Raw genomic sequence first — 15,707 nt, 5'->3', positions numbered from 1 at the left:
AAGCGCCTGCCTTAAAGTCTGGGGAGGGGCGTGCGCGGCCAGCCCAGGCGGAGGGGACGGCCAGCTCCGGCGCGACAGGCGGGTCAACTGCAGACGCCCCCCCGCCCCGGCTCCCCCCCGGCTGAGTTCACTTTACCTTTAGGCACCTTGAAGAAGGGCACGCAGGGAAAGACGCAGGCCGGGAAACAAGGCGACGTCCAGGTTCTGCAGAGACGGGGACCGGGGCGCGCCCCTCCCGGCGTCGCCGTGCGGGGACCGTGCGGTCGCTGTCCGGCTGGAACCCGCTGGGACCCACCGCCCCACCTGCCGGCCCCCGCGGTGGCGCTGAGCTGGGGCTGAAGGCGGGCGACAGGGGGAACCTGTGTTTGTCACGTGTGTCCCCAAGGAGAGAAAGAAGAGACTGAACAACGTGGAATCTGCTTGCTCCGTTTTTTGCCAAAAAAAATTTAAAAGATTGACAAGGGGGAGGGGTCGGAAGTGAAGAGGAGCACGGCCCGGCCGCCCCCGCGGGTCCCGTCTGGTCCGGGTCACCTGCAGGACTGGCGGCAGCTGCACCCCCCCAGCCCACCTCCCGCGGGGTCGAGATCGGAGGCCGGAAGGGACCCCTTGTCGGCTGCCTCCCAGGGAGGGGCCACCCCACCCTCCCCCCTTGAGAATGCAAAATACATTTCGAGTGAAANCGTAAAGGCTACCTCACTCAGACGGTCACGTCTGTGATTGGAAAAATCACGCTGATACCAAAGATTCTCCCCAAGGACTTGTGCTGGACGCTGGGATTCCCTGCCCGCCGGTGCCACCCCTGCCCCGCCAGAGAGCGAGAGAATGAGAGACAGAGAGACAGCACAGGGAGGCGGCGAGTGCCTTGTCACTGAACCAAAGATGGGGGGGTTCTCTTGTGCTATCACTCGCTGTTCTCCCATCTGAGTGATGCTTCTAGAACCTTCGGGTGTTGGGGCAAAATCCTAAAAGAGACCCCAGTTCCTGCTCAGCAACCAACCCCTCCCCCCAAACACACACAGACATGAAGACACACAGAGACATGCACAGACACACACATGCACACTCACGTAGACACGCAGGCAGACACAGAGACACGCAGGCACACACAGGCAGACAGACACACAGGCAGACAGACATGCAGACACACGCAGACAGGCATGCAGACACACACACATGCAGACACAGAGACACACGCAGACACAGGCATGCAGACACACATGCAAACAGACACACACAGAGACACGCATGAAGACACACACGCATGCAGACAGACGCAGACACACACGCAGACACACATAGGCAGACACAGAAACACACACACATAGACAGATACACACATGTAGACACAGAGACACACACATGCACAGACACACATGCAGACACACACACACACAAGCAGACACACAGACACAGACACACGTGCAGACATACGTGGGTTCCTCTTCTTTCTGTGGTGTCTCTCGGTGCTGGGAGCTCAGTGCTGGGAGAACACACTCCCCTCCTCCCACCTCTCACTAAAACCTGGATCCTTTTCAAACATCCTCCTAACACACACGCACACACAGACACACACGCATGTACGTGCACACACGCGCGCGCACACGCACACACACCGCAGCTCCTGTACCCGTCCACGCACCCCAAGCCCGGCCAGCCCCCCAGTAGGCTCCTACCCCAACCTGCCGCGGGGTCCCCTTGCCCCTCCCCGATACCCAGCTGGTCGTCAGATACCAAAGACCATTCTCCACACAGGGAATGACACCTCCAGCACACTTCCTTCGAGCCTTTGACAATTTTCTCTGAAATACCTCAAAATATTTAATGTATAGTTTATGTGATTTAAAAAAAAAAATCCTTAGCTAGTTTTTGGAATACGTGACTTGAAGCTTTATACTGTTAAATTATAATTTTGCAGACGATGGCATGTCGTTTCTTTGACGAGTTCCGTGGGAGACGTATTGAATGTCCCAGCAGCGAAAGCTGGAAGTTGGGTGGTGGCAGAAGGTCGCGGGAGCGTGAGCGTGAGACTGAGCGAGAGAGCAAGGAAGGACCAGCGGCATTTACAGATTTCTTATTTAAACGAGTCCTTTAGGAAAGAGAGAGAGAGAGAGAGAGGGAGAGAGAGAGAGAGAGAGAGGGAGGGAGAGAGAGAGAGAGAGGGAGGGAGAGGGGTGCACCTTTCTGTTCTGCCTTGTTCTGTTTCTTGTTTTTTGGAGTCATGTCTTATAAGAGTATTTATTATTCTATGTGTTCTGTGTCCAAATGTAATTTAAGAAAAAAAAAAAGGAAGAAAAACGAAAAAAAAAAGACAAAATGGAATTTGATTTGCTGCATGAATAATGTACTCCTTTCTTGACGCTAATGTATAAGTGGACGGGGTGGGGGGCGTGGGATTCCATTTGCATCGTGTGTTTCGTACCTGAGTTGGTGCTGTTTGGTGGTTCTTTCGCTGCTGTTTCTTTCCCCCTTTCTAAGGGACTGTGTCCAGCGGGCGGCAGGTGGATGAGACCCCGGGGAAGTGGGGAGCCCACTGCAAGCAGGGCCTGGGGGTCTCCTTCACTTCCTGGCACCCAGAGGCCACCTGCCTGCCCCAGCCGGGCAGGGGACACTGGGCCCCCCATTCCTGGTTCTTGGGTAACATGGGTGTCATCACCATCTTGGGCCTCCCACCCCCAGCCCCACCCCACACCAATCCAGTTGGTTTCACTTTAGCACCAATTCCCAAGTGTCTTGTTGAGAGGAGACAGACAATCAGCCAATTCAAGTCTTGTTGCCTGGGGTGGTGGGGGGCTGGGGTGTGCCGCAACTCCCAAGATCTGAAGGGCCTTCCCAAGACCCCCCTAGTGGGCACCAGCACACACACACCCTCCACCCAGACACCCTCAGCCTCCTTAGCCCTGGGCTGGACACGAGTCCACCTTTCTGTCTGGCCTGGGGTGGGGGATTGCTCCCCTGTAGAGAGCCCTCCCTCCCGGCCCACTTTGGGACCCTAGAGAACAGAGGGGGCCCCCCAAAATCAGGAAAGGGAGCTCTGGGACAATGTCTCTGCACCTGTGACTCCACTTTGGCCATGAGGCCATGTCTCCGAGCAACCCCCAACAGCCCCTGGAGGTGGAAAGAGAGGCAGACAGGCTGGCTTGGGGTTCCCTGTGCTTCCATCCTGGGAAGCCCAAAGGATGCAGAGACAGGACTGCAGAGAAGAGGAGGGACAGCCCATTCCAGGACAGGTCCCGAGGAGGGGGGCTGGGCCTGGGGCCGAGGGACTAAACAACCAGAAATGATGGCAGTGGTGGGGGATGCTCTAGACCCTGCCCACCCTGCTCCCGCCCCAACTGGAACTTGGGCCATTTGTCAGTCTCTGCCCAAAGTGGTTTAATTAAAACCAGGCCATCAGACTTCTGGGGCTCCTCCCTGTGGCCCTATCAGACACCCCAAGGGCTGGTTTTTGGGGGATTATCTCAGCCAGGGGTTGCAGGAGGGCCGGGGAGCCATGTGGCCCTGAGCATTTTTAATGAAGACTGGAAACTAGGGCTGCTTTCTGGGGAGACGCTGTTTGGACCATCTGAAGCCCTGTCTCCCCCAGTGATGGAGGGAACAGAAGTCCTCTCTGCCCTTACCCTCAGGTGACAGGCTTAAAAGTTAAAAAAAAAAAAATCATCATTGTTAATCATTGCTGTGCTGGGTTTGTTGTTTTGTTTTTCTTCAATAAATTATTTTCTAGTCATTCACCTGGGCGTGTGTGTTGGCCGACTGGGGACGGGTGCAGGAGGGGGAGGAAAGGGGCTCACCCGCCACAAAGATGGGGAGGGAAGAAGGGGTTGGAGGGAAGGGGGACTCTGTCCTCCAGCTCACCCCACAGCTTGAACCTTTCTGCTGTGAAGCTGCCCTCTTCTCTGGCCCCTGGCACTCTCTGAGCTCCTGGCCCCACACTGTTCCACCTTCACAGAAAATAGTTAAGAATCAGAGAGAAAAGCTTGGCACCTTCGAGTCAACCAAGCCCCAAGGTGCAGATCTTGTTGGGACCTGCTTCTGAGACATCACTGCCCGTAGCTTCCTGGAGTCTAAAGTGAAAGGAGGTTTGTTTACTGGAGGGGAAGAAACCTGGGCAGCCTGGTGGAGGGAGAGACTAGGTGGTGCCAGAGTTAGAGCCTGGAACCTTCCCTGGGAGGGGCCAGCAGGCAGGCGGCGGGACAGGGGCCCAGGCTGTGATGCAGAGTCCACTCATACCCTTCTCCCTTTTGAGAGCAATGAAGCTTCACCCACACTGTGCACTCCAGGGTGAAGGTGGGAAGCAAGCAAGCTTTTCCTGCAAATCTCCCAGCAGGTCACTAGAGGGCAGCGTTTTGACTCTGAAAACCAGGAAGGAATGTTCTGTGTGACGTTGCAAAAAGACGTGCCAGAGAAGAGCAGGCGTAGAGAAGCCCTGGGGTCAGACGGACCCTGGTTTATTAGGAAAAGGAAAGGATGTGGAGCTCTGGCCTTTGGAGGAAGGTAACGATTGGTCCTGGGTGGGCGCTGGCAGCCACTCCACGGGCGACGGCTGCCTCTCTGCAGGCCAGGGCTCCACCGCCACCGGCTGCTGGTTCAGGGATGGGTCTGCTGTACTTGGCAGCGCGGTCTCCACCACGGACGTGTGAGGCTTGCTGGGAAGTGGTACGGTCCCCTCCTTGGAGGGGTGGGGCTGCTTCTCCCAGATGTATGGCCCGCTCTTCCAGAACAGTGCTGAGGCCCTCCAGCATGACAGCTTTTCCTCTGAGGACTGCGGCAGCTCAGAAGACCAGGGCCGGTTCCCAAGAGTTATGGATGGCTCTCGGAAGACGATGCTCGGCTTTCTGTGCATGATGGTGGAATCTCCTGGAGAGAAGGGGACCTCTCCTTGGTGGACAGCAGCCTCTCAGGAGAAGGTGGCCTCTGTTCAGACGAGGGTGGCCTCTCCAGTGTCACGGATGACTCCTCCTGGAAAGACTCATATAGACTACTCAAGCTGGTGGGCAACTTATTGGTGACTGCGGTTTGGTTTTTTAAATAAGGAGTGGATGGCCCGTGCTCAGACATGACGGAGCCCCCCGTGGCGGGGGGCTGCGCCTCCTCAGAGGACCCCTTGGCCCGGTGCTGGCGCCTCTTCTTCCCCCCCAGCGACAGGCTCCTGGGGTGCCAGAGTGAGGCCTTCCGGCTGGAGGGGAGCTCTTCCTCAGACGGGACTGGGGCATCAGACACCCCGTCGTCATCACTGGTCTCCGGGGACTTTCGCAGGATGGTGCCCTGAGTGATGAGGTGCGCGTAGCCCTCGTGGTGGGAGAAGGCGTAGCTGGAGCGCCGGCGGCGCGACTCCCGGTGGAAGTGAGGCACGGGCTCCGCCGCCACTTCCTCACCCGGGGCCTCCTCTTCCTCCTGTATTGCAAAGGGAGAGAGCAGTCACCAGGCTCCCACACGCTCGCGGGTCTCGGGCCGCCTGCCCCTCTGCGGGGGTCACCCAGAGCTCTTGGCCCCCACTGATGGGCCAGGCACTTTCCTACCTAAGTTGAGCCAACTAGCGTCCTCTCTGGAACTCTCTCCAGGACCAGCCAATCAGAGTCCTTCCCTGGGACCTAACTCTGGACCAGCCAGTGGTGAGCCTGCAAGTCATGTGTCCAGCCCGTGTGGTGGAAGGTGGTAGGTCCGTGGTCATGTCCTGGGCCACCCTTCCGGCCAGTTCTGGGGCCCACCCCAGCTGCAACCGTCCTTCCATGTTCTGGTTATGTGAGCTAGGAAGCCGCCTTTTTTATTTTGGTAAAATATCCTTAACATAGAATTCACCATATTAACCACGTTAAAGTGCACAGCTCAGTGGCATTAAGCACATTCACGTGGCCATGCAGCCGTCACCACCGTCCTCTCCAGAACTTTCTCGTCTTCCCAAACTGAAGCTCTGTCCCCATGAAACTCTCACTCCCCAACCCCCTCCCCAGCCCCTGGCACCCCCCGTTCTACTTTCTGTCTCTGTGGATCTGACGACTCTAGGACCTCCTGTGAGTGGGATCCCACAGTGTTTGTCCCTGTGTGACTGGCTTATGTCACTGAGCACAGTGTCCTCAAGGTCCATCCACGGTGTAGCACGTGTCAGGATGTCCCTCCTTTTCGTGGTTGAGTAACATTCCAGTGTGGACGGACCACGGCGTGTTGATCCGTCTGTCCATGGATGCACATATGGGGTGTTTCTAAGTTCCCCCTTTCGCCTAAGCCATTGCAAGGTTGTTTCCATCACTGCAACCCCGAGCCCTAGTTAATTTGTGGTGGAAATCTGACGGTGTCAGCATTTGAACCCAGGGTGCTGCTGCTCTGTCCCAGGAAGTGTGGGTCCCCCCGGGGAATCAGGCCTCCATGGTGCACCCTGGGCATGTGCCTGGGTCTGCACACCCACCCTCTTTCCTGGCCCAGTGTCCCACACAGCGGAGAGGGGCCAAGACACCGAGTCCCTGCTCCCAGCCCAGGCTCTGGCTGATGGGGTCCCGGGAATGTTTGGGGGGAACCCCAACCCCAGCCCCGTCTCACCTTGGGGCGTGGCTTCTTGAGGGATCGGTGGACGATGCGGACGGCCAGCGCGGGCAAGGTGTTCAGAGACACGTTCAACAGGACCACCAGCAGGATGGAGGGGTGGGACAGTACGTTGCGGTCAGCATCTGGGGACGGGGTGAGGGTCACGGCAGAACCTGCCTGGTGCCCTCCCCGCCCCCCCCCCGGGGACATCCCCAGACTGTGCGGCATCTTTGTGCCAATTCCAAAGAAGAGCCCCTTCCTCAGGACGCTGTGTTGGATGACTATTGTGATTGGCCTGACACCCACACAGCAGCCCTCAGGGCCACACCAGGGGCACCCACAGCATGACCCCCAGTCCCCAGGGCCTGCCCGCTTGGGGGCTCACACAGAAACGGGAAGTTCTGGGGGGAGATTTTGTAGAACAAGTAACTCTGGGAGGCAAAACTCATGACGAAATAGGCACAGAAGCCGAAGAGGATGGTCACCCCACACAGGACGGTCCAGTACTTGATGATCAGGATGACCTGGACAGAGAGGGAGGGGTCAGCAGTCAGGAGGAGGCCGGGCCAGGACGCTGAGCCCCCCGGGGTCCAGGAAGGCCACCCGATGGCCCGCCTCCAAGGCACCTTGGGGTTGGGGACCGGGCAGAAGGCCCTGCCTACCTCCATGGTGACGGACAGCAGCCCCGACAGGCCCACGACCACCGCAAAGGACTGGTAGTCGCTGAAGGTGGAAGGCCCCGCCGTGTCGTGGCTGACCCACAGTGGCACGAAGAAGTTGACCAAGGAGGTGACCGTGCCGTGGGCAATGGCTTGGAGGAAGACCCAGTAGTTGAATAGCTCGTCTTTCTGCCCAGCCATGTACAGCTCTGGCATCTCCAGACTCTGTGTGGCGCTCACGTCCTGAGGACAGGGAACGGCAGGCTTTTGGCATGGGGGGTGTGGGGACCCAGCAGGGGCCTGGACCCGTGGGGGCAGTGCACGCGATGCCCACTTGCCATCTGAGTTTAAGTGAATTAAAATAAAAGGGAATAAAGAGAGTTCTGGGGGGCTGGCTTTTTAGCTCAGTTTGTTGGAGCACAGCTTTATAACACCAAGGTCAGGGGTTCGGATCCCCACGCTGGCCAGCCACAAAAGAACAAATCAAAACAAGAGTTCTGGAGATTGGTTGCTGGATGTTACAAATGCACTCGGCGCTACTAGTCTGTGCGCTTGAGAATGGTTGAGAGGGTGAATTTTATGTTACTTGTGTGTTGCCACAATTAAAAATAAATTTTTTTGTGCAGCTGGCCAGTCCAGGAATCCAATTTTTTTTTTTTTCAAACATGAAATGAAACGTAAAATCTGGTTCCTCAGTCACACCAGCCACACTCCATGTGGCTGGTGGCTTCTCTACTGGACAGCGGAGGTGTGGGACATTTCCATCATCTGGAATGTTCTACGGGACACTGCTGCTTTGGATCACTTAGCCAGGGCCCCTCAGGGCTGGGAGTAAGACAAACGCAGCAGAATCGTCTCTCCTGGTCTGTTCTCATTGCACAGATGGGCAGACAGAGAAGCCGGGACACAGGGTACGGGGGCCTCCCGCAGAGGGGACGAGCTGGGTAACGGGACTCCTGCTACTGACTCCAGGATCAGATCGAGCTCTGGTGGGGGCAGTTCGAGGGTCGTGGGTGGGGTGAGAGGTGCTGAACCGTAACCCCCCGAACCCCACCCCGGGGCCTAATTGTCTCCCAGCTCCGCCTGCCCCGCGCCCCCAGGGTGGAGAGGGTGAGCAGAGACAGGAGGGGCAACTGGGGAGCAGGCACCAGGCCCCGCTGCTCACCTGCTCGAAGAGCCCGATGTAGAGAACCGGGAGGGTGGAGTACAGCAGGTTGAAGAGCGCCAGGAACCAGCCTTCGTACAGGGGCTGCATCGGGCCGGGGCCGGGGGGCAGGAGAGAGGAAGGGGGACCGAGTCAGGTGCCCGGTGGCCAGCGACACCCTTCACCCGACGAGCCAAGCTGGCCGGCGGGAAAGGATTCCAGGTGAGCCAGCAAGTCTCGTTATAATCAAGGCTGGGCTAAGACCAGGGCTGGGTTAAGTGAAGCTTTAGAAAGGCCGGAGATGAAAGGCAGACAGCGAAAAACAGGGTCTGATTCTTTTAAAACAGCACCTCTGAGTTTTTGTTTGAATCGAATGCTAGAGAGGATGCGTTTGTAGATCATTCTAGATTTAGATCGTTTTAGATATCGGGTATCACCACTGGGTGCACCACTGGGAGAGACCCATAGACAACTGGCCCAACTCCCCCTCCCAAGGCGCGAATCCAGTCCAGCTAAAGATAGATGCATCTCGGGCCGGCCCGTGGCTCACTCGGGAGAGTGCGGTGCTGACAACACCAAGGCCACGGGTTCGGATCCCATATAGGGATGGCCGGTTTGCTCACTTGGGAGAGCGTGGTGCTGACAACACCAAGTCAAGGGTTGAGATCCCCTTACCGGTCATCTTTTTTAAAAAAATAATAAATAAAATAAAATAAAACAAAAATATATGCATCTCAATTCCATGAGCACTTTATGTGAATTCTAGGATTGAGCAACTAAGTAAAGACGGTGCAGAGCTAACAAGAGTCAAGTTCTCACTCTCGGAGGAAGGAGTTACAGGTGAGCAAACAGGGAAAGCCGAGCGGAGCCTTGTGCTGTGGAACTGGACTCAGGCATCGGTGTGAACTCACGGCTTTCAATACACAGAGAGGCGGACATAGAGATACAACTGTAGAGGGGTAGGCACAGAGATAGGTTTGGATAGACATAAAGACGGATAGAGAGGTGGACATAGATGATACGTATGCAGAGAGACGACAAATGGTAAAGACAGACTAGACGCAGGATATAGAGAGGCAGCTATAGAGACAGACGACAGGTGGGCAGGTACACGACACATCGGTGCAAACAGATGCGTGTCCACACGTGCGCGAATATGTGTCGAGCCCTGTCTACTGAAAAGGTGTATCCCAGTAGCACTGAGCACACGAGCTCTCAGGTCTAACCGGAACCTCTTGTGGGTGCCAGAAAGTAAGGATGTGCCCAGAGAACAGCTGGCTCATGCCACAAGGACAAATCTAGGACCACTGGAACAACAGAAATACAAAACAAAATAAATATCCGTGAGCTTGGGGCTGGCTGGTGGCTCACTGGGCAGAACGTGGTGCTGATAACACCAAGGTCAAGGGTTTGGATCCCCAGACCGGCCATTCCCCTGCTAAAACGAAAAAAAGATCCATGAGCTTATACTGCTATAAATAAATAATGGAATAAATAGGTGGGGGAGAAGAAAACGTTCCTCCTGCAGAAGCATTCCAATTAATAAATGCATAAAGAATAGAAGCTTCCCTCCACCTGGCCCCAATCCGGGAACAAGATGGAGATGTCCCCTTTCACTGCTTGCTCTTCAACACTGTCCTGAAAGTCCTCGCTGGAGCAATTAGGAAAGAAAAAGAAATAAGAGGCACCCATATTGGAAAGGAAGAAGCAAAACCGTCTCTATTTGCAGATGACGTGACCCTGTGTGCAGAAAATCCCAAAGGATCCACAGGAAAGCTCCTACAGACAACAAACAGATTCAGAAAAGCTGCGAGGTACAAGATCAACACGCAAAAACTCAGCTGTGTTTCTGAACATCCGCAGTAAACCACCCAAAAGGGGAAATAAGGAAACAATTCCAGGGCCGGCCGCTGAGCTGAGCTGGGTAGAGCACAGCCTGTGAACACCCAGGTGAAGGGTTCGCTTCCTGGTACTGGCCAGCCACCATCTAAAAGAATAAAATACCTAGAAATAAGTCAAACAAGCAAGCAATATACACTTACTGAAGGTGCTTCTGTAAAGCTCCCTCTCAAGTGCCTGGGTGTTGGTGACAGGGGGCTCACTCCCTCTCAAAGACGTCTATTTCCAGACAATTTCCCCACACGCAGGAAAAATCACTGCTCTATGCACGTCTAGTCTTAGTCATGGTACCACTGGGAGTCTTGACGTCAGGACCCAGCCCCCACAATCAGATCTTCTCTGGGGTTCAAGCTCTCGTTCCCTCCAACGATCCTCCAGAGGAGGTACATTTGCAGCTCCTGTCTCTGCTTCAAAGCTCTGATCTGCCAACGTGGCGACCTCAGGCGAGCCCTGCCCAGTGAGGACCCCAGAGCTGTGAGTCTGCCGACTGCTGCTCCCGACAGCCATGGGAGGGACACGGCACCCCACTCCCACCCATGCTCCCTGCAGCGGGGCAGCCGCGGGTGGGCTGGCGTACCTGGGCGCTGAAGCCACTGTAGAAAGCGAACCAGATCTGGGCCAGCATGCTGGCCAGCGTCTTGTAGATGAAGTACCGCAGGAACTTGCAGACCCGCACGTAGGACCAGCGGCCATGCACCAGCAGCAGCTGCTGCAGGAAGCAGAACTGTGCCAGCGTGTAGTCGCTGTTCTGCGCTGCCTGCGTGCCCTCCTGCCCCGTCAGTCCCACGCCGATGTCTGCAGCTGCAGGACACACACAGCTGGTTGGCCGGTCCCCAGCCGCCCGCCGCCCACCGCCCCAGGCCTCCCCCAGCCCGCTGCCCGCCACCCACTCTTGATCATGTTCACGTCGTTGGCACCGTCCCCGACGGCTAGGGTCACCACTTGCTGGTATTTCTTGACCAGTGCCACAACCAAGGCCTTCTGCTTGGGTGTCACCCGGCAGCAGATGACAGCCTGGCACCTGGAGGCCAGGTCCACGAAGGCCCGCTCCCGCCGCACCTCAGGGCTCTCGTGGGTGTTGGAGGTCTTGGGCTGCGTTGGGCCCAACTGGGCCCCAAAGTTCCTCCACATCAGGGAAATGCGCCTGGCCTGAAGGAAGTCCCTCCTGCTGTGACCGGGCTCCTGTCGGGACTCCTCCACGTTCACATTGTGGACCAGGGCCCGCGGCTCGTTGCGCAAGGTCAGCAGCAGCTGGTCCTGGCCGGCAGGGAGGTGGGCTCCATCACTCTGCCTGTCCCCTCCATCTGCGCCCCCCAGCCGGCCTTCTGTCTCACCCCCAGGCCGGCCTTGACCGTGTCTCTCCCTTGCTGGGTCCCCTGAGTCTCATCTCTTGGGGTTTTCATTCGAGGCCCTCCAGCCTCGGCTTTCCAAGCAGCCTCCCTCCCCTCTGGGGGCCACCAGCCCCAGCCCCAGCCCACCGCTCCTCCCAGGACCCTCCTCTGTACCAGGGGCCCTGCCATCCACCCTGAGCTGGCACTGACCAGGAAGTCCCCGTTAATGACCATGGCCAACTTGGTGTGCGGCATGAACTTCAGGCAGCCCTTTCTGGTCAGCAGGTCGTTCTTGCCCTCCCAGTAGGCCTCCAGGATCCGGCTGCAGACACCCGGCGGGGGTCAGCCAGGCACCCGCGTTCTCGCCCACCACCACATCCCCGTGCCCACGTCTTACACTATCTCCTTCTCCTCCAGAATGAGCATGTTCTCCGACAGCAGCTCGCAGGCAAAGCCGATGTTCACCGCCGTCTCTGCAAACCAGCCGGGCTCAGCGCCTCTGCAGCCCGCTGGGTGGGCATGCTCTGCCTGGGGGCCAAGCCCACCCCGCCACACAGACCCAGACCCAACCAATCACAGCAGCATGCCCCACCCCCTGCCCATGGCGATTGGTCCAGAGAAGGGTATGTAACCCAAGCCAGCCAATGAGAGCCAGCCCTGAGACTTTGGTTGCAGTTCTGAGCAAAAAAGCTTCTCCTTGGCTGGCTGGGGCTAATCTTGCAGGAGGGACGTGAGTTTGAGCCCAGGATTGCTAGACAGGTCATGCGTAGGGCCCACGATACTTCTAGGAACCCACAAAAATGTCTTAATCTCTTTTAAAATCAGAATGGGAGGGCTGGCCCCGTGGCGCACTCGGGAGAGCGTGGCGCTGGGAGCGCAGTGACGCTCCCGCCGCGGGTTTGGATCCTATATAGGGATGACCGGTGTGCTCACTGGCTGAGCGCGGTGCGGGCAACACCAAGCCAAGGGTTGCAATCTCCTTACCGGTCACAAAAAAGACAAAAAAAAAAAAAAAAATCAGAATGGGAAAAAAAGTGAGTATGATTCAGCCTGTATATTTGTTTTTATATAGTCTGTAAATTGTCATTTTATGCCTGGCGGGGTCCCAGAGAATCCACACGTAGGGCTGTGCTCCGTGGTGGAGCAGAGTTAGGACTCCAGGGTCACAGAAGCTGAGATTCCAAGTCCAGCTTTGCCCTTAAGTGGCTGGACAACCTCCGGCAGGTGCCCCAAGCTCTCTGAACCCCGCTGCACCCGTCAATCACACAGTAGTAGTGATGGCCCCACCTCGTAGAGCCACTGCGAGCACGAAACTCCCACCGAGCTCGAGCACAGCTCCTGGCCCACGGGAGGTGCCCTGAGCCTCGCGGCACTTTTAACCACTCTGTTTCTCCCTTTCCCGTGGACAGCAAGGAGGGCAATGCTTAACCCAGACAAATGGGACAGGCGACGGTGGGACTTCAGGCAAGTTATACAAGCCCAGAGCCGCCCTGGGACCTACCCTGCTTGTCCCCCGTGAGCACCCACACTTTGATATTCCCCTTCTTGAGACACTTGATGGTGTCGGGGACCCCGTCCTGGAGTCTGTCCTCGATGGCTGTGACTCCCAGCAGCTGGTGGCAGACGGGCAGGGAAGGAGGACAGGGAAGAGACTGAGCCGGGACCCAGCTCCCTGGCAGGGGGCAGTTGGAAACGGGAGCCCACCCTCCGGCCCCCCGTGTCTGCCCACCTTGAGGTTCTGCTCCATCTCGTTGTACACCTGGTGCAGGGCCTGCGCCCGATTCTGCAGCAGGATGGAGGCCTCCTGGTGCCGCTGGCGCCACTCCTGGTACACGTCCTCGTCCACCTCCTTGTAGGCCAGGCACAGTGTCCGCAGCGTCTCCTGTGCAAAGGCCTGGGGGCCGCGTGGGCGGGAGCTGTCACCACCCCACCTCCCCCACCGATGCTTTCCCCTGACCCCACGGCAGCCAGAGGGGGCTTGGAAAACCGAGGTGGGATGGTGGGCTGCCCTTGCTCCATACCTGCTCTGCCTCAGTTTCTCCAGACATGCCCACCTCTGTTTTGCTTCCAGACCTTTGCCTGGGCTGTTCCCCACCCCCCACCAGAAACACCCTCCCTAAGCTTTGCATGGCAAATTCTAACTATTCCTCAAGACCCTCCATGCAGCTCACTCACCAGACCCTCCCCACTTGGCTTCCCCAGACCCGGTCCCCTCCCTCTGACCCCTTGGCTTGGGAATCTCTGTTCCTCTCTCTCTGCCTCATTATTTAAGGGCTGGGCCCAGGGCTGAGGCCTTTGGGAATGGGGAGGGAACAGAAACGACCCTTCCAGGCTCTGTCTCAGGCCCCTCGGGCAGGCCCAGAGCACACTCACCCTAAGGGTGGCCCAGGAGCCAGGTGTTCTCCAGGGAAGGTGCCCATGGCTTCCCCCACCACCCTACCCCAGGTCTCACTTTATGTTGACAAGGGGTGGGCCCAAGAGGTTGGGCTTGGACACCAGAGAGGGTCTTCATGGGCACCAGGAGCATCAGACAGGCCTTGCTCTTACTTGGGCCTCAGTTTACCCATCAGTTCCATGGGGTGGTTGGCCCAAGCCTTCCCGCTGAGCTCCCGGGCTACGAATCACTATTCTTATGGTGCTTACCTGGTTCTGGGTCAGACACCAGACACCTGGCCCCTCATACCCTGGCAGAGCAGGGCACCCTGGGGGGGCCCCCCAAAGGGAGGGACACAGGACATTCTTCCCATATACACCCCCTGCTGGCCCTTGTGCTAGGTGTCGCTGGGGCCCTAGCAAAACCTGTGGGGAGCCTCCAGGCTGGACACAGACACCACTAGCCCTGTAGGGTCAGGGCTGGGCCAGAGCAAGAGATCCTGATGATGGTGATGGCTCCATGCTAGGGGGAAGGGGGATGAAAGGTCCTCTGAAGGTGGGGACCCTGTGGCTGAGCCTTGGGGACCTAAAGATTCTGAATGACAAAGGCATTGGGAAGGCATTCCAAGCAGAGGGAATAGGATGTGCAAAGATCCCGCATATCACCTGAGCACGAGGGAAACTGCAAGTCAGAAACCGGGGTCTTGGGGAGCCTTTGGGGTGGGGGACAAGGAGAGACCCAGCTAGAGAGGCCAGCAGGAGACAGAAACTGACAGCCCCAGATGCTGAGCTGAGGAGTTTGGGCTTCACCCACAGAGAGGAAAGATTTGGAACAGGGAGGATTGAATGTGTTCTGGAACCCAGGCCTGGCTGGGAGAGCAGGGCAGTGTCCAGGGCCAAAGCCCAACCACAGAGTGTCCTTGTGTGAAATTAGAAAAAGACATCTCTTCTGGACAGGTGCACTTTGGAGTTCAGCCTAATCCCAGCCCATGTGTGTGTGAACAAAGGAGGAGGCTGGGGGGGGGGGGGGTTGCTTTGTGCAGTGCACAACCTGCCCAACTGTACATGGCTGCTCCAGGTGCCTGCAGCCATTTCTCTGCACACTGTTCTTCCCCCTCCGTGTACACACACACACATGCACGCAGGCACTCATGCAGGCAAAAGGGGGGGGGGGGGGGGGGGGGGTTGCTTTGTGCAGTGCACAACCTGCCCAACTGTACATGGCTGCTCCAGGTGCCTGCAGCCATTTCTCTGCACACTGTTCTTCCCCCTCCGTGTACACACACACACATGCACGCAGGCACTCATGCAGGCATACATGCACACATGCGCATGCGCCTTCCCTCCTGCAGAGACTCACGGCCAAGGCCTCCTCCGTGGTAACCTCCACTCCATATTTCTTGTGCAAACGTTCCAAGATGACTGTGTCAGCACCCTTGGTGTAGAGGCAGATGAAGCCCTCCGGGTTTCGGACTATGGGAGGAGAGGCTCAGCTGCCCACACACACTCCCCTTCCAGCCACCCCTGGGGTCCAGGGCACAGGCCACAGGCGCTCACCCAGCACTGACATCCGCTTGCGCACGCTGTTGAAGTCCATCATGGCCAGGACCTGGTAGACCCGCTCCACCCCCAGCTCCATCAGCGTGATGGTGTCCTGGGTGCGTGACAGGAACACGTAGCCAAAGTTCCGGGCCGCTGTGACCAGTGCCTCCTCATCCGGGGAAGCCGCCTGATATAAGAGCTGGGCTGGTGGGGGAGGGGGCCAATGGGGGTGGTGGGGGGAGA

At 57.5% G+C, this 15,707-nt stretch overlaps 2 protein-coding genes across 2 annotated transcripts in view; one reads left to right on the top strand and one right to left on the bottom strand.

Annotated features, from left to right (window-relative positions):
* ONECUT3 (one cut homeobox 3) overlaps positions 1-339 on the top strand; it is a 22,095-nt gene extending 21,756 nt beyond the window's left edge. Inside the window, exon 4 of the mRNA XM_008581192.1 lies at positions 143-339. Coding sequence (XP_008579414.1) covers positions 143-339 — 197 coding nt within the window. The remainder of the gene's footprint in view (positions 1-142) is intronic.
* Positions 340-4,413: 4,074 nt separating this feature from the next.
* ATP8B3 (ATPase, aminophospholipid transporter, class I, type 8B, member 3) overlaps positions 4,414-15,707 on the bottom strand; it is a 23,061-nt gene continuing 11,767 nt past the window's right edge. Inside the window, exons 15-28 of the mRNA XM_008581191.1 lie at positions 15,480-15,668; positions 15,283-15,395; positions 13,279-13,443; positions 13,051-13,162; positions 11,947-12,022; positions 11,760-11,871; positions 11,109-11,475; positions 10,796-11,019; positions 8,341-8,424; positions 7,179-7,418; positions 6,902-7,040; positions 6,532-6,659; positions 4,856-5,391; positions 4,414-4,823 (exon numbers count right to left, since the gene is read on the bottom strand). Coding sequence (XP_008579413.1) covers positions 4,430-4,823; positions 4,856-5,391; positions 6,532-6,659; positions 6,902-7,040; positions 7,179-7,418; positions 8,341-8,424; positions 10,796-11,019; positions 11,109-11,475; positions 11,760-11,871; positions 11,947-12,022; positions 13,051-13,162; positions 13,279-13,443; positions 15,283-15,395; positions 15,480-15,668 — 2,879 coding nt within the window. The 3' untranslated portion in view covers positions 4,414-4,429. The remainder of the gene's footprint in view (positions 4,824-4,855; positions 5,392-6,531; positions 6,660-6,901; positions 7,041-7,178; positions 7,419-8,340; positions 8,425-10,795; positions 11,020-11,108; positions 11,476-11,759; positions 11,872-11,946; positions 12,023-13,050; positions 13,163-13,278; positions 13,444-15,282; positions 15,396-15,479; positions 15,669-15,707) is intronic.

Source organism: Galeopterus variegatus, unplaced genomic scaffold (assembly GCF_000696425.1).
Source record: "Galeopterus variegatus unplaced genomic scaffold, G_variegatus-3.0.2 Scaffold2290, whole genome shotgun sequence".
NCBI lineage: Eukaryota > Metazoa > Chordata > Mammalia > Dermoptera > Cynocephalidae > Galeopterus > Galeopterus variegatus.
The sequence above is the reverse complement of the archived record's forward strand: the minus strand, read 5'-3'. Positions and strand labels throughout refer to the sequence as shown.